The sequence below is a fragment of the Myotis nattereri genome (genome assembly GCF_964212035.1).
Source record: "Myotis nattereri genome assembly, chromosome: 3".
Taxonomy (NCBI): Eukaryota; Metazoa; Chordata; class Mammalia; order Chiroptera; family Vespertilionidae; genus Myotis; species Myotis nattereri.
The window spans coordinates 198336034-198356685 of NC_138077.1; the positions used below are offsets into that span (position 1 = coordinate 198336034).

Consider the following 20652-nt stretch of genomic DNA (forward strand, 5'->3'; position numbering starts at 1 on the left):
AACTCAAAACAATTACGCAGATGCTTTCCTCAAGACAACTGTTGTACCTCAGTATATAGCAGAACTGCTTTGTGTGTAGGTCCTATTTAACCACAAAGAATATTACATAGAAATGTATTTAAGATTTAATAAAATTAATACTTTTTACTTCCTCATCAAGAAAATTTCTAAGTGAACTGGCCCTTTTAGTCTTATTTCTAACTTCAAGTTAAAAAGTAAAATTAAAGTGCCTGTGTGTAAAGAATATAATAACAACTAGTACAGTTTGATGTCATTGCCTTTATTTGTGCTCCATCCATTTCAACACAGTGAAAAGTCAAATATCATCTTAGTATTGTTATAAAAATAATTTTAACCTTAAAAAAGTCTTGAAGACCACAAGGCTGGCCTAACTCAAAAGGTGGTTATAAAGATTAAATGTGACATTGTATGTAAATTACTTAGCATAATAACTAGCACATAATAATACACAATAATTAGCTGCTTATAATTATGACTAGAGGCCCGGTGCACAAGAATTTGTGCACTCGGGGGGGGGGGGGGGTCCCTCAGCCCGGCCTGTGCCCTCTCGCAGTCTGGGACACCTCGGGAGATAACGCCCTGCTGGCTTAGGCCTGCTCCCAGGTGGCAGAGGGCAGGCCCAATCCCTAGGTGCAGCCCCTGGTCGGGCTCAGAGCAGGGCCAATTGGGGAGTTGGGGCGCCGCCCCCTGTCATGCACAGAGCAGGGCGGATTGGGAGGTTGCGATGCCCCGCTCAGTCATGCTCAGGGTAGGGCCTATTGGGGGGTTGGGGCACCGCCCCCTGTCACACTCAAGGCAGGGTCGATGGGGAGGTTGCAGTGCCACCCCCTGTCACACACAGAGCATGGCGAATCAGGGGGTTGGGGCGCTATCCCCTGTCACGCACATAGCAGGGCCCATCAGGGGGGTGGTGAGCTCCCCCCTGTCACGCACAGAGCAGGGCCCATCAGGGGGTTGAGGAGCTCCCCCCCCCCCCCCCCCGTCACTCACAGAGTAGGGCCGATAGGGGAGTTGGGGCACCGCCCCCTGTCACACACAGAGCAGGGCGGATCAGGGGGTTGGGGCGCCGCCACTCTCACACTCAGGGCAGGGCCGATGGGGAGGTTATGGCTCTACCCTGTCACACACAGAGCAGGGCCTGTGGGGGAGGGGGAGTTGGGGCGCCAAACCCTGTCACACACAGAGCCGCAGGGCGATCAGGGGGCTGGGGAGCTCCCCCGTATCAGGCACAGCGCAGGGCTGATCAGGAGGTTGGGGCGCCTTCCCCTGTCACGAACAGAGCAGGGTGGATAGGGAGGTTGTGGCCCCGCCCCCTGTCACACACAGAGCCGCAGGGCGATCAGGGGGTTTGGGCGCTGCCCCGTCACGCTGATCCCGGTGCCGGGAGGCCTCGCGGCTCCGCTGATCCCGGTGCTGGGAGGCATATTACACTTTTACTATATAGGATAGAGGCCTGGTGCATGGGTGGGGCTGGCTGGTTTGCCCTGAAGGGTGTCCTGGATCAGGGTGGGGGTCCCCACTGGGGTGCCTGGCCAGCCTGGGTGAGGGGATGATGGCTGTTTGCAGCTGGTCACACACCCTTCAGGGTGGGGGTCCCCACTGGGGTGCCTGGCCAGTCTGGGTGAGGGGCTGAGGGCTGTTTTCAGGCTGGTGGGTGACTGAAGCTCCCAACTGCTCCTTTTTTTCTTTTTTTTTATTCTGGGCCAGCTTTAGCTCTGGCTCCAGCTCTGAGGCCTCTGCTGCTGAAAGCAGGTATCTGGTTTGTTTGGGTTCTATAATCGAAACAATGTGTAACTCCAGCTCTGAGATCCCGGCTGGCTGAAAGCAGGTTTCTGGGGTTTTGTTTAGCTTCTGTATTTGTTACAATGTTTCAAACTGCAGGCTCAGAGGCCGGCAAGGCAGGCGGGGAACGTTGGAGTCCTCCATCACTGAAGCAAGCAAGACTCATGTTAGTTTCAAGCTGCCTGGCTACCGGCCGCCATCTTGGCTGGCAGTTAATTTGCATATCGCCCTGATTAGCCAATGGGAAGGGTAGCGGTCGTACGCTAATTACCATGTTTCTCTTTTATTAGATAGGATGATGATTGTATAACAATGCTACAAAGGAGAACCAAGCATTGGATAACCTGAGATTCTATTATGATCAAATAGCCAGTAAAAAATCATCAGAGATAGATTTAAGGCCTCAATCATAATCTGACACCATCTGCTGTTTGGCTACACAGCAAGAGTAAAATATTTTCTTTTACTATTTTACTGACTGCCCAAGATTTTACTATCAATAATAAAAATTATTTTTAAACTAAAAAGAGCATTCCCCTAAATCCTGACATTCTAACAAACCAAATTACTTTAACTGGTTGTTCCTATTATTTGCTTTTGCACGGATATATGTGTGTGAATATATACATTTTATAAATATAAAATTTTCTAGAATCATAATCAGAATATAAATAAAAGTATTAAAAATGTATTTAAGGACAATGCAAGATCATTAAGTTATAATCATTAATAAGTAGAAAATGGTATATTTAGGTGGTCCTAGATATTAGTGTTTCTTTGGAAATAGGTGACCTCATGAGAATAGGGTTATTCTTATAAGGCTATTGCTATATAGGTTGTAGACTTAAAATCCTTACGGTTCTCATGACTGATGTACACTACAGGGGCAATAAGGCAGACAGAACTTGGGCAACTTGAGTTAAAGGTCCCTTACTCAAAGCATCTCAATGCATGCAATCCTATTGGAACCACTCCAAGGTAAACAAGATTGTTCAATGTCTAGACAGAATACTTGTTAGTACCATGTAAAGCCTATAAGACTATTCTGGATTTCTCAGCAGTATGACCTTCTGGAACATTGTAACCTACTCATGCTAACCATAACTCAGGGTACTAACTCAAGGCCAAGATCAGACATTCACCTTAGTATGCTAAAGCAGCTTACAAAATTTAGTTATAGCAAGTCAAATATGGGAAGTATGGTAGGAAGAAACACAAATTACATTGGAACTTTAATATTAGCTAACATTTATTGAATTTTCACTATGTAAGACATTGTATTAAGTTTTTCCACACATTATCTTTCCCAATCCTATCAACCATCCTATTTCCTCTGAGGTAAATAATCTCTACCAGACATATAAAAAACCCGAGAAATTAAATGAATGACCCAAAGTCCCAAGGCCATGACCAAGAAGAGCCAAAAATGTAATCCAGCTCAGTATGACCATAAATCCTGCTTTTGATAAAAGTATTTTGCTATCTCCCAACATTACCAATTATTTCCATGAGAAAAAGCAGTAACTTTAATAAAGACTTTAAAAAATACCTCCTGGGGTTTCATGGGCCCTCTGAAGTCTATCCATGTATATAGACCCCAAGTTAAGAAACCCTGCACTAGAATCTCAAGATGCTTAATACAGTATAAGTTTAAAATTTGAAAAAATAAGGTATGGCAATCCTATATAATAAAAGGCAAATCAACCAAACGGTGGAACGACAGGTCCTATGGCATGCACTGACCACCATGGGGCAGACGCTCAATGCAGGAGCCTCCCCCTAGTTCAGTGTGCTCCCACAGGGGGAACGCTGCTCAGCCAGAAGCTCTGAGCAGGGCTCACAGCTGGCGAGCTCAGTGGCGGTGGCAGGAGCCTCTCCCGCCTCCATGGCAGCACTAAGGGGAGCGGGCCTAAGCCATCAGTTGGACATCCCCCAAGGTCTCCCAGACTGCGAGAGGGCGCAGGCTGGGCTGAGGAACCCCACCAAGTGCACGATTTAGTGCACTGGGTCTCTAGTAATATTAAAATAGCTACCATTTATTGAACACCTACTATGTGCCAGAGACACTGTGCTTAGTACTTTACATATATTAGCTCATTTTGTTTTCTCCCACAATGCAACACCCATTACTCTGATGAGAAAACTGAGATCAGAGGACTTAAATGACTTAATGAACTGGGAGGGAATTGAGCTTATGCTGACTCATTCTGTGGCACCAGTTCCCATTAAAGCAAACAGTGAATTAAGACCAGGTAAAGGGTTTAAACTTATTGCCAAAACAAACACAGAACAAACTCTGGAGGCATATTTACCTGTATGACTTATGCAGTTCCATGACTTTCTCTTCAAGTTCCTTGGTCTGATTTGGGGCCAGTTTAAAATCACTAACATAATCCGAACCATGGAGTTCAGGGTCATAATCGCCCAGCTCAGACTGGATGGTATAAGAACCTAATAAAGCTAAAGTTGCAAAGGAACAGGGCAGACGTCCTGCAACTATGTCTTGTCGAAGTTGAAGACATAAATAATATCTATAGCCAAAAGAGAAAAGATGTTACCATGTCAGCAACAACAATAACAAAATATATACAGAGAAAAAGGAATAAAGGGGAAGAGAGAGGAAAAAAGGGAAGAGGGCAAAAAAGTGATTAAGTAAATATGCGATAATAATAATTGTTCAATCTAGGTAGTGGGTTTATGGTTGCTTCTTGCACTATTATTTGTTCTTTTCTGTGTGTTTGAAAATTCCCTGTGACTATGTTGGAGTCATTGCTGGAAAGAAGTTTAGAAAGAAAAGAGGGAAAGTCTGAAGGAGGTAAAGAAACTAATGTTTTGTTGAGTGCAGTAAGAACCATACACATATCAACTTAACTAACTTTCACAAAAATAATTTGTGAGGGGGGAATTATTGCTAGATTACAAGATGAGGAGTCTGCCTCAAAAGGTAAGCGTGCTCAATGTTAGGTAGTAATAAAGGCTGTTTGGCTCTGAAATTGGGCCTTTTTCACACTGCTTTGCCAAATGCGTAGACATTGCCCTTCAGATTCAAAGATGACATTATTGATACATTTTCACTAGAATATGATCAGAAACTTTATCTTATGTTTAATAGCTCATCATTTTCCGTCAATTCTGAAGAGAAATTCCCAGAGTTTATAATCATGAGAATTACTTATTACATATTTGACTATTAATAAATTGTTTACCTTGTTATATCTTCTGTTAACTGTGCTGGGTCAGGTGGATAAAACTTTACATTAAATGTGAAATTCCAAGGAATACCTGTAAAAATAAACGCAAAAGAATTTTATGCTTATGCCTAAGTTTCTGATTGTTAGAAATACCTAAAAATATTCTATTTTTCCTATTTTTCCTGAGGTTTTAATATTTTCATGCTTTGTGAATGAAATATTTTTATTTTTATAAAATTTGTTTATATACCACTTAAGAGGTAAAGTTAGAGGGTCTCATTTTTCTCTTAATCAACTTAATACAGTTTTGTTTACAAAAGACTAAAACTATATAGGCAAAATAAGAAGGAAACCATCTTATAGGCAGACATGTTTATAGCAATAGTTTTCAAAATATGATTTATACTAGTATACTACTGTGGGTGCTCAGAGGTCATATGAATGATACATGAATGTTCTCTTTTGGCAACAGCATTATTTATTTGTGACATCTCTCAATATAGGCATACCTCATTTTATTGAACTTTGCTTTATAGTACTTTGTAGATAATGTGTTTTTGTTTGTTTTTGGTTTTACAAATTAAAGGTTTGTGGCAACCCCGCATCAAGCAAGTCTATTGGCACCATTTTTCCAAAAGGTTTAGATGATGGTTTGTATTTTTTAGCAATAAAGTATTTTTTAAAATTCTTTATTGTTTAAAGTATTACATATGTCTCCTTTTTCCCCCATTGACCTCTCCCCGGCCACTCCCACCCCCCAGCACATGCTCTCACCCCCCTAGTGTGTGTGTCCATTGGTTATGCTTATATGCATGTGTACAAGTCCTTTGGTTGATCTCTTAACACCCCGTAACCCTCCCCTGCCTTCCCTCTGAGGTTTGATGATCTGTTTGATGCTTCTGTCTCTGGATCTATTTTTGTTCATCAGTTTATGTTGTTCATTATATTCCATAAATTGGTGAGATCATGTGATATTTATCTTTCTCTGACTGGCTTATTTCATTTAGCAAAATGCTCTCCATGTCCATCCATGCTGTTGCGAATGGTAAGAGTTCTCTCTTATTTACAGCAGCATAGTACTCCATTGTGTAGATGTACCACAGTTTTCTAATCTACTCATATGCTGATGGGCACTTAGGCTGTTTCCAAATCTTAGCCATTATAAATTGTGTTGCTATGAACATAGGGGTATATATATCCTTTCTGATTGGTGTTTCTGATTTCTTGGTTATATTCCTACAAGTGGGATTACTGGGTCAAATGGGAGTTTCATTTTTAATTTTTTGAGGAAACTCCATACTGTTTTCCACAGTGGCTGCATTAGTCTGCATTCTCACCGAAAGTGCACAAGGGTTCCTTTTTCTCTACATCCTTGCCAGCACTTGTTGTTTGTTGATTTGTTGATGATAGCCATTCTGACAGGTGTGAGATGATACCTCATTGTCATTTTGATTTGCATCTCTCGGATGATTAGTGACTTAGAGCATGTTTTCATATGGCTCTTGGCCTTTCTTATGTTCTCTTTCAAAGAGTGTCTACTTGGGTCCTTTGCCCATTTTTTGATTGGACTGTTTATCTTCCTTTTGTTAAGATGTATGAGTTCCCTATAAATTTTGGAGATTAGATCCTTATCAGCTATAACATTGGCAAATATGTTCTCCCATGCAGTGGGCTTTCTTATTGTTTTGTTGATGGTTTCTTTTGCTGTGCAGAAACTTCTTATTTTGATGTTGTCCCATTTGTTTATTTTATCCTTAGTTTCTATTGCCCTAGAGCTATATCAGTAAAGATATTGCTATGACATATGTCTGATATTTTGCTGCCTGTGGATTCTTCTAAGATTTTTATGGTTTCCCATCTTATATTTAAGTCCATTATCCATTTTGAGTTTATTTTTGTGTGTGCTGTAAGTTGGTAGTCTAGTTTCATTTTTTTGCATGTAACTGTCCAATTTTCCCAACACCATTTATTGAAGAGATTGTCTTGACGCCATTGTATGCTCTTGCCTCCTTTGTCAAATATTAATTCAACATAATGGCTTGGGTCGATTTCTGGGTTCTCTGTTCTGTTCCACTGGTCTATATGTCTGTTCTTGTGCCAGTACCAGGCAGTTTTGAGAACAGTGGCTTTGTAATACAGGTTGGCATCTGGTATTATGATCGTTCCAACTTTGTTCTTCTTTCTCAGGATTGCTGCAGCTATTCAGGATCTTTTTTTTTTATTCTGTATGAATTTTTGAAGAGTTAGTTCTAGGTCTGTGAAGTATGCCATTGGTATTTTAATGGGGATTGCATTGAATCTATTGATTACTTTGGGTAGTATGGACATTTTAATGATGTTGATTCTACCAATCCATGAACACGGTATATTCTTCCATTTGTTTATGTCTTCCTCTATCTCTTTTTTCAATGTCCTGTAGTTTTCTGAATACAGGTCTTTTATTTTTTTAAAAAAATATGTCTTTATTGATTTCAGAGAGGAAGGGAGAAGGGAGAGAGAGATAGAAACATCAATGATGAGAGAGAATCATTGATTGGCTGCCTCTTGCATGTTCCCTACTGGGGATCAAGTCCGCAACCTGGGCATGTGCCCTTGACTGGAATTGAACCCGGAATCCTTCAGTCCGCAGGCTGACACTCTATCCACTGAGCCAAACCAGCTAGGGCTGAGTACAGGTCTTTTACCTCCTTAGAGCAATAAAGTATTTTTAAATTAAGGTATGTACATTGTTTTCTTAGCCATAATGCTTTTGCACACTTCATACACTACAATATAATATAAACATAACTTGTTTGTTGTTTTTAATCTTCACCCGAGGATATTTTTCCATTGATTTTTAAAAAAATACATTTTTAGATTTCAGAGAAGAAAGAAGAGGGAGAGAGAGATAGAAACATCAATGATGAGAGAGAATCATTGACTGGCTGCCTCCTGCATGTCCCCCTACTGGGGATCGAGCCTGCAATCCAGGCATATGGCCTGAGCTGGAATGGAATATGATCTTCTGGTTCAAAGGTCAACACTCAACCACTGAGCTACATTAACCAGGCTTTTCCATTGATTTTTAGAGAGAGGGGAAGGACGAGAAGGAGGGAGGGAGAGAGATACATCAATTGGTTGCCACTCAATCTAAATCAAACATGCAACCCAGATATGTGCCCTTGACCCGGAATCAAACCTGCTAACCACTGAGCAACACCTGCTAGGGCAAGGTGAAACAGTTTTAAGCATACATTCATAGTAATAAAAACCATTAAAATATATAATGGACTCATTAACACAAAATTCAGAACAGTGATGACTTCTGTAGGGGAAGGAGAGAAGGATATATTTAGAAGGGGCATACTTGGGCTATAGATTTTTTTAAAAACATAACTTGTGTACATTATATATCAGTGTTTTACTATATAGATGGGATTTCTTGCCTTTGCTCTGTGCTATACCAGAAAGAAAGGTGTGGAGGTGCTAGCCTAACTCAATAGGGGAGATCTTTCTTATTCAGAATCAATGGAATTAAAGAAAGCTAAAAATCAAGCTGCAAGGAGAGAGAAAGAGACTGATAAATCTCAGAAGGTAAGATTGGGTCAGAGGGAAATTTCAAAAAATGAGACAAAGTTATATATATACACACACACACACACACACACACACACACACTGTATATGGGTATACATGAAAGGAAAATATAGAAACATGGACTGAAAGGAATCACCCCGAATTCATGATAATAGATTTCTATGCATTGGGAGATGGGAATGGGACTAGGAGGAAAACAAGAGATAGACCTTGTATGGTTCTATTTTAAATTAAAAATATTAACACATGGCCTGCCGGTGTGGCTCAGTAGTTGAGTCTCAACCCAGGAACCAAGAGGTCACAGGTTCAATTCCCAGTCAGGGCACATGCCCAGGTTGTGGGCTCAGTTCCCAGTGTGGGGCATGGAAAGCAGCCAATCAATGATGTTCCTCTCTCATTGATGTTTTTCTCTATAGGTCTCTCTCTAAAAATCAATAAAAACATTTTTAAAAGAAGAATGTGGAAGGCATATTAAAAAATGTTAACACATTAATTCTGGGTGATGAGTACATGGGTATTTGTTATATTAGACTCCATAGTTTTCTATATTTTTGAAATATGAAAAAAATGTTATTGATGACTACCTATTACAATTTAAAATATTCATATTTTTATTCTACTTCTAAGATTTTATCTACAGACATTTATAATACACAGATATATATTATATAAATAAAATATATGCTCACTGCAACCTTGTTTGTAATAGCAAAGTATTGAGATTAACCCAAAATTTCCATCAATAGTACTGGTTATATGTAATATGTCACAACTATATAATCAATTAAAAATTTTTAATGGATGAAATAAATGTGTATATGTTGATGGTGAAAAATACTCTATATTGTGTTACATAAAAGACTGCATTTTTTAAAAAATTTTTCTGTTAATCCTCACCAAGGATATTTTTTTTCATTGATTTTCAGAGAAAGTGGAAGAGAAGGGGAGAGACAGAGAGAGAGAAACATCGATGTGAGAGAGACACATTGCCTTCCACACATGCCATACTGGGGTCGGAATCAAGCCTACAACCAAGGTACATGCCTTTGACCAGAATTGAACCCGCAACCCTTCAGTCCCTGGGCCAATGCTCTAACTACTGAGAAAATTGACTAGGGCTGGTTGCATATTTATATTAAATACATATAAATATTAAATGCTTATATCAAAACATACATGTTCAATGCATATTTATATTAAGACACACATTGCCGGAAGCCGGTCCATCCTTGCTGCTTGACACAGTCGCTGCAGGAAAGAAACATCTGCACAGCATATGTTTCAAGGGACCTGGCGTATATAGTATACTGTTCTTAATATGTTTGCTCCCCTTAGCGCTGAGTGTTTTAACCAAGGTCACCTCTCCGAGAAAGGTTGTTTCCCCAGGTAGGAATTTTTCCCTGAAGTCAGGGAGGGGATGCCTCTCCTAGAAAGGTTGTTTCCCTAGGTAGGAATTTTTCCCTGAAGTCAGGGAGGGGATGAAACTCCTTAACTAAGTGCCAGGCGGGTAGTTAATCACTACAAACAATCATGCTTAAGCTACATAATCTTTACTCCCTGGAATGGAGATAAGAAACGCCCTAACCTTTGTAATAGAAATTGACAGGATTAAAATCAACTGGGATAAATACGGATGTAACAAGACAATAAACAGCAGAACCTCTCTGGAGATCGAGACCAGAACTTGGCTGGAGATCCTGGCTAGGCTGCTGATCAACTGAACGCTGTCTCCGTGTCATTCCTTCTTCGCCGACTCCGTCTACGCCTTTGGGAACCCCTGGACCTGCTGGGGTTGGACCCCGGCATCTGGCGCCCGAACAGGGACCCCTAGGTAAGCCCCACTCTCAGGATGGATAGGACTCCACCGTAGAAAGAGGGTGGATAGTCTTCGCCGACTCCATCCACACCTTTGGGAACCCCTGGAACAGGATTCCCCTAGGTAAGCCCTCCCCATTGAGAACCCCACACTCGGGACGGATAGGGCTCCACCAGGGTACTGCAGACCCCCCTATAGAGGATAAGTAGGGTAAGAAGGTGGATAGTACAGAACTTAGATTGAGAAGATGTGCCATACTGAGTCCAAAGAAAGAAGACTCTGTATTGATCTTTAGATTAAGAAGATGTGCCATACTGAGTCTAAAGAAATAAGACTCTGTATTGATCTTTTAACACATATGCTTGCTAGCAGAGGAATTAAGGCTACTCCAAGTCAGACAGAACGTTTTATACAAGAAGTATGTCCATGCTTTTCTGAGGAAGGAAAGGTAAATGTAAAGGCATGGGAGGAGGTAGGCCCAAGGAGCCTTATCCTTAACCCCACTGCAGCCTTTCCACTCCGGGAAAGTGCAGGATTGGCAAGCTCTCCCTGGGGTGATAGATCAGGACTCAGGTAATAGCGGAAAGCGCCAATCCTACTCTTAAAATGGATACAAGAGAGCATTTCGGGGTTTTCTTTTTAATGCCCGCTTTTAAAAAATAAAAAAGGGGGAATTTGCCGGGAGCCGGTCCATGCTTGCTGTTTCAAGGGACCTGGCATATATGGCATACTGTTCTTAATATGTTTGCTCACCTTCTTGGCACTATGTGTTTTAACCAATGTCACCTCTCTGAAAAAGGTTGTTTCCCCAGGTAGGGATTTTCCCCTGAAGTTAGGGAGGGAATAAAACCTCTTAACTGAATGCCAGGTGGGTAATTAATCACTTTAACTACGAACAATCATGCTTAAGCTACATAATCTTTACTCCCTGGAATGGAGATAAGAAACGCCCTAATCTTTGTAATAGAGATTGATATATATATGGTCTAAAGGAAAACGTTTCACCATAATAAAAGTGCTTTCTTTTAAGAAACAAATAAAAAAATTTGTTTCCAGGTGATTAAAAGTTAAAACTTCTTATCATGATGAATAACATCTTTCAGTTCCTAGAAGCTTCCTCAAAATAAACTAAATTAAAAGGACATCTAGTCATAAATGGGGTGTTGGGGAGAGAAAGTCTCTATCCTTTAGCCATCCCATTGGGCCTAGGGCTAGAAAATACTAATTTATACTTAACTGGCCTAGAAATATCTATTCCTAGACATTAGTTGGAGCAGGGTGGGCAGCAGTGATATGTTCTAGAGCAGCGGTTCTCAACCTGTGGGTCGTGACCCCTTTGGGGGTCGAACGACCCTTTCACAGGGGTCGCCTAAGACCATCAGAAAACACATATATAATTACATACTGTTTTTGTGATTAATCACTATGCTTTAATTATGTTCAATTTGTAACAATGAAATTTGGGGTCACCACAGCATGAGGAACTGTATTAAAGGGTCGTGGCATTAGGAAGGTTGAGAACCATTGTTCTAGAGGGTTTGAAGCTAGGAGAAAGCCACAATGTCAAAAGGATCATTGGCAAAGAATTCTTATTATCTATTCTTATACTTCAATTTGGAAGAAGAATGTTGAAAAGGGACAAAGCGAACTGTAGAGAGAAAATCATGGAGACAGTTAGAATGCAATAGTCCAGAACATTTTAAAAAGGACAGGATCAGGCAGCATACTTCTAATTGAGGGCTGCTACAGTTTCAATCACTACCCTTTTGAGAACTGACTCCCCTATCCTTTTTCTCTTTTCATCTCTGTTCTTTTCCACCTTCTGATTCTCTCAACCTATCTTCCCCAACTTTGCCTAGTTGTAAAAAAGGAAAAAAAAAATCATCAAGATCTGACCTACATCTTAACAGTGTTCACCACTGCTGTACCTCTCTATTATGGAATCTCCTCCTTCCAGGGGAAGGCTTTATCTCAATTTCAAAGCCATCTACTATAGTCAGGATTCTAAAGTGACCCACAGCCAGAAAATGGTTGGAAATCCGCTGACCTACTAAAAGAAAGAATTATACAAAAAGGCAATATTTACTTACCACGAACCTGCTTTTTTATTTCTTTGGCAGAATCCAGCCATGTCTGTAAAAAGAAGAAAAGGCATTCATACAAATTTCCAAAACATAAACAAGAGAGTACCAGAACCAGGATTACTGACCATTTCAAATAGTGCCTCTAGGTCAACCTACATTTCCAATATTCTCGTATTAATTTCACATAGCATAGAAATATAAAGCCAGACAGTTGGGCTGGAATCCTAGCTCCACTACTTCCTAGCTGAGTGTCCCTTTTTAGCATCTCTATACCTCAGTTTCCTCATCTATAGAATGAAATATTAGTAGTAGTGCCTATCTCATAGAGTTATTATGAAGACTAAATGAATTGATGTATATAAAGCTCTTAGTAAACAAGAAATGCTAAATAAGCACTTGTTATTTTTATTACACTATAACAACTAGTAGAGACCTATAACCAGGATTATTGACATCACCCAGATCTTATTTTTCCAGCTTTTCTATGTCAGCACAGCATCTGGCACATGGTTCACACTCAGTTAATGTTTACTGAATGACTATTTTGTTTCCCCTGACTACTCTTGTCCACATTAACCCCTCCCTTCACTGTTTTCCAATCCCACTTAAAATCTTCCCAGCACTGTGGTGAACCATATAAAATAATTGTATGTGAAAAGAGCCTCCCCCTTAACATCTTTCATAGGCTCCTTGGGAAACGTTTAAACACAGAAAGTTCTAATTTGAATTGCTTCAAAGATTTTATTGACATAAGATGCATATGGAAAAGTACATAAATTATCAAAGCAAATATATAACAGCACTAGAGGCCCAGTACATAAATTTGTGCATGGGTGGGGGCCGGCTGGCCCCGCCCCAATTGGGGTAGAGGGGGCCAATCGGGGCTGAGGCTGGCCGGAGGGAAGGGTCGCGGGAGGTTGGCCAGCCAGCCCCAACTCTGATAGAGGTGGGGGTGGGCCGATCGGGGGTGGGGCCGGCCTGGGAGAGGGGCCGGGGGTGGTTGGCCAGCCAGGGGGAGAGGCCATGGGAGGTTGACCGGCCGGCCCCACCACCACGCAGTGTAAGTCATAGCGACAGGTCATCCTGGTCGTTCTGGTCATTCCGGTTACTTAGGGTTTTATATATATAGATTACCAGCATCCCAGGAGCTCCTCTCACACCTCTTCCCAATCCCTTCCCATTCCCTCCACTAAAAAGTTTAAAATTGAATTTTAGTGGTATTTAGACAAGAGAAGTAAGGTGTTCCCTCTTCACTCTCTACTAACAAGGGCAAAGCACAGGTGAGCATCCCATTTGCCCTACCAAAGAAATGAGCTTGAATACCACAATTTTCTATTTAACCACATACCACTTTAACTGTTATATAAAGACTAGATGCCTGGTGCACGACATTCGTGCACTGGAGGAGGGGGGGGGGGGCGGTCCCTCAGCCCAGCCTGCACCCCTTAGCAGTCTGGGCCCTCAAGGGATGTCCAACTAACAGCTTAGGCCCGCAGTTGGACATCCTTAGTGCTGCTGCAGAGACCGGAGAGGCTCCCTCCACCACTGCTGAGATCACCGGCCATCAGCCTGGCTTGTGGCTGAGCAGCGCTCCCCCTGCGGGAGCGCACCGACCACCAGGGGACAGCTCCTGCATTGAGCGTCTGCCCCCGGGTGGTCAGTGCACTTCATAGTGACCGGTCATTCTGCCATTTGGTCGATTTGCATATTACCCTTTTATTACATAGGATAGTTACTATAACAGACAATAAGCACAAGAGTGAGGACTAGTTTCCTTTTATCTCCCCGGCTTCCACAATTACCATAGCTGATTAAGAAATATATGTTAAAAATAATACAATATAAAATTAATTTACAGTATAAAACTAGGCACACAGTTGTCTAAGCCCTGTCAGAAAGGGGTAACCTGGGTGTTTCTTCTTTGTCTCTCATTAAGACCAAAGAACTTTAAGTTGTTTATAGACACTATAGTGCAAGTAATCTAGGTTTCACTGCTTACATGTTTTAAAAAGCCACATTTAGACTGGCTGGTGTTGCTCAGTGGTTAAGCCTCAACCCATGAACCAGGAGGTCATGGTTCAATTCCTGGTCAGGGCACATGCCCAGGTTGCGGGCTCCATCCCCAGTAGGGAGCATGCAGGAGGCAGCCGATCAATGATTCTTTGTCATCACTGATGTTTCTCTTTCTCTCTCCCTTCCTCTCTCTGAAATCAATAAAAACATATTTTAAAAATAAACAAGTCCACTAGTGATGTCAACCCAAATCTTCCTAGCAAAAGATAAGATCCCCAAAATGGCCTCCTACTCTGCAAGTATGTTTACAAAATTGATTTTAGTCTTTCTCATTTACCAGACAATAAAAAAACAATCATAACTGGCATTTGCCCTTCAAAGCCAGTCATGAATCAATAGAACACAATCCATCCTTTCAGATAACTAAAAACTAAATTCCTCACACTCTTAATGTAATATTCATTATACTAGTGTTTGCTATTTGCCTGTGAAAGGTGATTTTCCCACTCCTAAGGTAAAATAATTCATCCACACATTCATCTATTACTCTATTCCTCACTCCCTATAGTAAGCCAGGCTGGATGGCTCCTAGTTCCTCCAAGGCTACTCTCTCAACTCCAGGCCTTTCTCTCTCCACTTCACTATCCCATTTTATCCTTCAGGTCTCAGCTTAGGAAGCAGCTGTCCAGAGAGGACTTCCCTGGCTACATTCTCCCATGATGTCTTGTACTTCCATTTGTATGACACCCATCACTCTTCACTGTAAGCTCCAGAGGGCAGGACTGTGTCTACCTATTTACAGCTATATCCACATCATCTAGTACAGCACCTGCAAATACTTGTTAAACTGAACTAAAGTCTTCATCATTAAAGTTTGAGCTAAATATTTGTAATTTTCAGTTAATTGGCCCAGGAAATAATTCAAGCTTTCTGAAGTAAATACTTGACTTCTGCCTGGCCAGCATGGCTCAGTGGTTGAGCATCGACCTATGAACCAGGAGGTCATGATAAGATTCCTGGTAAGGGCTCATGCCTGGATGTGGGCTCTATCCCCAGTGTGGGGCGTGCAAGAGGCAGCCGATCATTGGTTCTCTCTCATCACTGATGTTTCTATCTCTCTTCCTCTCTGAAATCAATAAAAAATATATATTTTTTAAAAACCCTTGACTTTTAACCTTTCTTCCCTCCTCTATATTCTCACACTTTTTTTATTTCCTTCAATTAACTTTACTGGTTTTCTTTTAGGTTGAAAGAAAATGTCAGATTCATTGTATAAGTGTTTCAGCAATATTGGGACTTTATTCTCTTTTATAATGTTACTTTCAAATTATAAGTTTGCAGCGGCAAAAGTAGGTTTACAGTTGTTCATATGGAAAATAATACAATAATTAATAAATAATAATACAAGGATAAACTCTGTGTTTTGCATACTCCCAACTATAAACCTACTTTTGCCAATCCCTGTATATCATAATTATCCTATGATTATAGTATGATAATTATGATAGAACCATCCATTCAACAAACATTTATTATAAACCTGCTACATACTAGATCAAATACTATATGAATAAAACATAAGGTGATTGGTATATACTTGCTAATCAGGATATCAAAGTTCTGTACTTTGCCTGTCTTTTAAAACTAAACAATAGATACTTTCAATGATGAAAGAACACAGCAGCAATGATATTTTTTCTTTAAAATGTTCATTCTAGTCTAGAGAAATAAGAATAACTCTAAGTGCACCGTGTCTTGGAGAGGCAGGCATAAAATACATTAATTAACAACACAGCTTCTTACATTATCAGCAATTTCCTCACCTTGGAGTTTTCATTATCCCAAATGGCTAGACCAAAGTAGTCTTCTTCCAAAAGATTGAGGTGCTCACACACTCGCTTAAGTAAATCTTGTCCTTTTGCATGTTTCTGCAAAGATATACATATTTTAGTTGAGGTTTCCTCTTATTCCTGTATTCATCGCCAAATAAAATAAAATGTCATTTTCCAATTTCCTCTTTTATCTAGTTTAAAAAATAGCTAATAGCTAACATTTAAGTGGATTACACAGTATAAGTAGAACAATGTGAGTTATAAAAATCTTGCTTCATAAGAAGCAACTTGTCAACTTATATATGCAACACACTTACAATGACTTGGAAATAATGCTACAATTCAAAGCAAAATTCCAGCTTCCCTCCATCTACCACCACCACTTCACCTCCTTCGTAAACATGACATTCTTTATTTTTTGGTGCAATATTTCCTGAAGCTTGCTATGGGCTGCTGTCAGTCATCGTGACCATCTGAATTAACTGAACCAACTGCTGACATTGACAGTTAGTGGCTATGGAAATTATTATACTCTATCATTCTCAGACCAAATGTCCCAAGAGAATAAACTATGTCTCAAGTCCGTTCAATCTCTTTCAGAAAAAATGCATGGAGTGTAAAATTCTAGATACCTACATATATTAACTATTGCAGTTGCTCTTTCAGATGTGCTACGAATCATTTTCTTAATATCTCTTTACCTAGGAAATAAACAACTGCCAAATGTGGGTACTTATATTCCTGTTTATAGTGAGGAAATTCCCTAACTTAGGAGCTAAGATTTAGAGTAAAAAAATCCTGGCTCTTCCATATACTAGCTAAATAATCTGAGTCTATTTAATCTAATCACTCTTTCTGAACATTAGCTTTTGTATTTACACCTGTCCTACCTATTGACTGGAACAGTTGGGGGGTGGGAGGGAAGAATCAAATGTGCTAATTAATGCCTTCTGATAAATATATTTTTTAAATGTCAAAAACTAGAAATAATTTTTGGAACATATACATGGCATGTCCTCTCAATCAGCTGAGTTATTTTTAATGACTATTAGTAATTCATATAGATGTTAACTCACTTTCAGACTTAACCCATTCATATTACACCATTTTCTCACCTATGTTTTCACTCTAAATGACATAGATGATTTGGGAATTCTTCACAACAATCGCTTTATATCAAGCATATAATTGACAATTACTGCTCTAGTTTAAAAAATAGCTAATAGATTTTTAAGGATTTTAACTTGTCTTGAAGGAGCAAAAGAGTAACTGAATAACTCACATTTTTATTCAATCTTGATTCAATTTTTTATTCTTTCAGAAAATCGAGAATTTTAAGAATTAGCATTACTTGATTTAAATTTTTTATATCCTATATAACGGGGATAAAGAAATACATTAAATAAACTAAAGCTTATCAAGGTTTAGAGAGGAGAGCAGAAGTGAACACATAGTAAATTTTTTTTACAAATATAATTTGGCCCTGGCTGGTGTGGATCAGTTGGTTGGGCATTATGCCATGCACCAAAAGGTTGTCAGTTCGATTCCCAGTCAAGGCACATGCCTGAGCTGCAGGCTTGATCCCCAATTGGGGGAGCATGCAAGAGGCAGCCTTTCGATGTTTTGCTCTCACATTGATGTTTCTCTCTCTCTCTCCCTCTCTTCCGCTCTCTCTAAAATTCAATAAAAATATTTTAAAAAATTTGTTTTGACTATAAAAGTAACATATACTCAATTCACAAGATTTGACAGATGCAGAAAAAAAAACCTGAAGAAAATAGACTCACTCATAATCAATCCTTCTACACCTCTACCTCCAGAAAAATCACTATTAACATTTAAGCCCATAAAAATTGTCATTATACTGGGTCTTATCTCAGGCCATGACACCACTTACCCAATCCTACATGAAATAATTTGTAAGAATTCTAACTACCGAAACTTAAAATGTACTTACTTCTACAACACATTCATAAACTGTGTCATCCAACAAAGAAACCTTGCAATGCATGTTTCTGTGTCTTCTGATTGATTTCTGGGAAGCTTTTAATTCTCTTTCTGCTTTTGATTCAGGGCTTTCTTCTTTCACTTCTGTTTTAGAGCACTCTTCAACTCCTCCTCCTTCCTTAGTTTCAAAATCTGGATCTTCTGTGCGTTCTTCCTGAGCAGGCTACATATGCATGACATCACCAAGTCAATAATAAAGACATTTAACAAAACATGCTGCATATACTTCTACCTATAATAATGCTACCACTAACAATACTAACTGAAGAAGAAAAACTGTTGAAACAAATATAAGTGATGCTAATATTAAATAATTATTTTTTCTATGAAAGATATTACGATCTCCCAAAAGAACTACAGACTCTCCTATTCTTAAAACTACATAACGGAAGGTAGAATCCCATTTTTCAAATCAATAAGCAAAGGTTTCAGGTAAATTAGAGGACACCATTCTGTTGCTTTCAGCATTATATATTCTTCCTGATTATGCCATTATATAATTTTAAAGCCTATCAAAATTTTAACATCTCTGTGCCATGCTCCTCAATTTTAACAAGGTAGCCTAATGAATTGCAAAATGAGATGTGATTTGTCATGTATTCAAAATTTTATGAATGGCTAAGAGGGGTTCTTGGGACCAATTTTAGAGCACAAATAAACATATATAGTAGACTAACTGTAACTACCAATTAACTGATACCAGGTATCAATCATGATAAATACAAAGAAGGTTTAAAGAAGCAAGAGACAGAGAGAAACCAAGAAGGCGGCATAGGTAAACACCAGAAATTGCTGCCTCCCACAACAAATTCAAAAATACAACTAAAAGACAAAACGGACATCATCCAGAACCACAGGAAGGCTGGCTGAGTGGAAGTTCTACAACTGGAAGGAAAGAGAAAAGCACACTGAGACTCAGAGGAGGTGCAGAAGTGCAGAGGTACGGAGGCACACGCGGCAAGGGCTGGCAACTGAGGACGCGGATGTCTTTTTGAGTCGGGAGGGAGTTGCAGGCCCCCGACTACTCTGAACTCCAGTTCCGGGTGAGTCTCTGGAGACCTAGACTCATACAGGGAGAAACTGGACTGTCTGGTAGCGGGAAGAACTCGGAACTTGAGGGCGGCTTTCTCTCAAAGGTGCTTGCAGCAATTACTGGGACACTGAGACCTGGGGCCCCTTAGGGCAGGGCTGAGGATCAGCCACAGCTGCTTGATCAACCCTGTTGATTCCTTGAGACCCCGCCCCACCAAAGCTGCGGCAGAGCTTTTGCATATGAATGCCCTGGCCCTTTGCAATCTGAAAATTACCTAACAAACTGCAGCTGGGCCAGACAGACCCAGAACTTCCAAGAGAAGGCCCAAGGCCCCACAGCAGCTTGCATTGCTTCACAGCTGGGCCTCATTTGGGCACCTCCAAACCCCAAACAAGGAAGGGGAATCTGCAGATCTCTTCGTAGCTCCTGCTGGGTAGCCTCAGGCAGAGGCTAAATTAGCACCTCCTTAGATCCAAGAGGCAGTATACCCAGTGGTCAGAGGGGGACCATCGAATTACAACTCCTCAGATCCATAAGGGACACACTCAGGGGGCAGACCCAGTGAGCACCAAAGCCCCAGTGAAGCAAGTCTTGCCCCAGAAGGGTGTCTCCGGCACAAAAGTTCTCCCACTGTAGACACAGCTGACTCTCATAGCCAATTGGCCTGGAGGTCAATTCCTCCCAGTGATACCTACAACAATCAAGGCTTAACTACAACAAGACTGTGCACAAAGCCCACAAAGGGGTACACCAAGAGTATCCACCTCAGGTAACTGGGGAGGCTGAGCCACTGGGCCCTATAGGACACCTAGCACACAAAGCCACTCTACCAACACAGGGAAGCATAAAAAATGCGGAGACAAAGAAACAGGTCCCAAATGACAGAAATGGAGGAAAGCAAACGACTGGATATAGAGTTCAAAACCACACTTTTAAGGTTTTTCAAGAACTTTCTAGAAACTGCCGAAAAATTTAGTAAGACTCTCAAAAAGTCTGGTGAGACCGCCGATAAATGTAGTGAGACCCTCAAGAAATCTAGTGAGACCCTTGAGGTTATGAAAAAGGACCAACTAGAAATTAAGCATACACTGACTGAAATAAAGGATATTATGCAGAGTTCCAACAGCAGACTAGAGGATCCCAAGAATCAAGTCAAAGACTTGAAATACAAAGAAGCAAAAAACACCCAATTGGAAAAGCAAAATGAAAAACGAATTCAAAAATACGAAGATAGTGTAAGGAGCCTCTGGGACAGCTTCAAGCGTACCAACATCCGAATTATAGGGGTGCCAGAAGA

General features: G+C 40.4%; 1 protein-coding gene across 2 annotated transcripts in view; it reads right to left on the reverse strand.

The window, feature by feature from the left end:
* EPB41 (erythrocyte membrane protein band 4.1) overlaps positions 1–20652 on the reverse strand; it is a 164156-nt gene that overhangs the window by 73530 nt on the left and 69974 nt on the right. For both annotated transcript variants that reach the window (XM_081087827.1, XM_081087828.1), the window contains exons 3-7: positions 18273–18485; positions 16307–16411; positions 12477–12519; positions 5010–5085; positions 4116–4334 (exon numbers count right to left, since the gene is read on the reverse strand). In XM_081087827.1, coding sequence (XP_080943953.1) covers positions 4116–4334; positions 5010–5085; positions 12477–12519; positions 16307–16411; positions 18273–18326 — 497 coding nt within the window. In that variant the 5' untranslated portion in view covers positions 18327–18485. The remainder of the gene's footprint in view (positions 1–4115; positions 4335–5009; positions 5086–12476; positions 12520–16306; positions 16412–18272; positions 18486–20652) is intronic.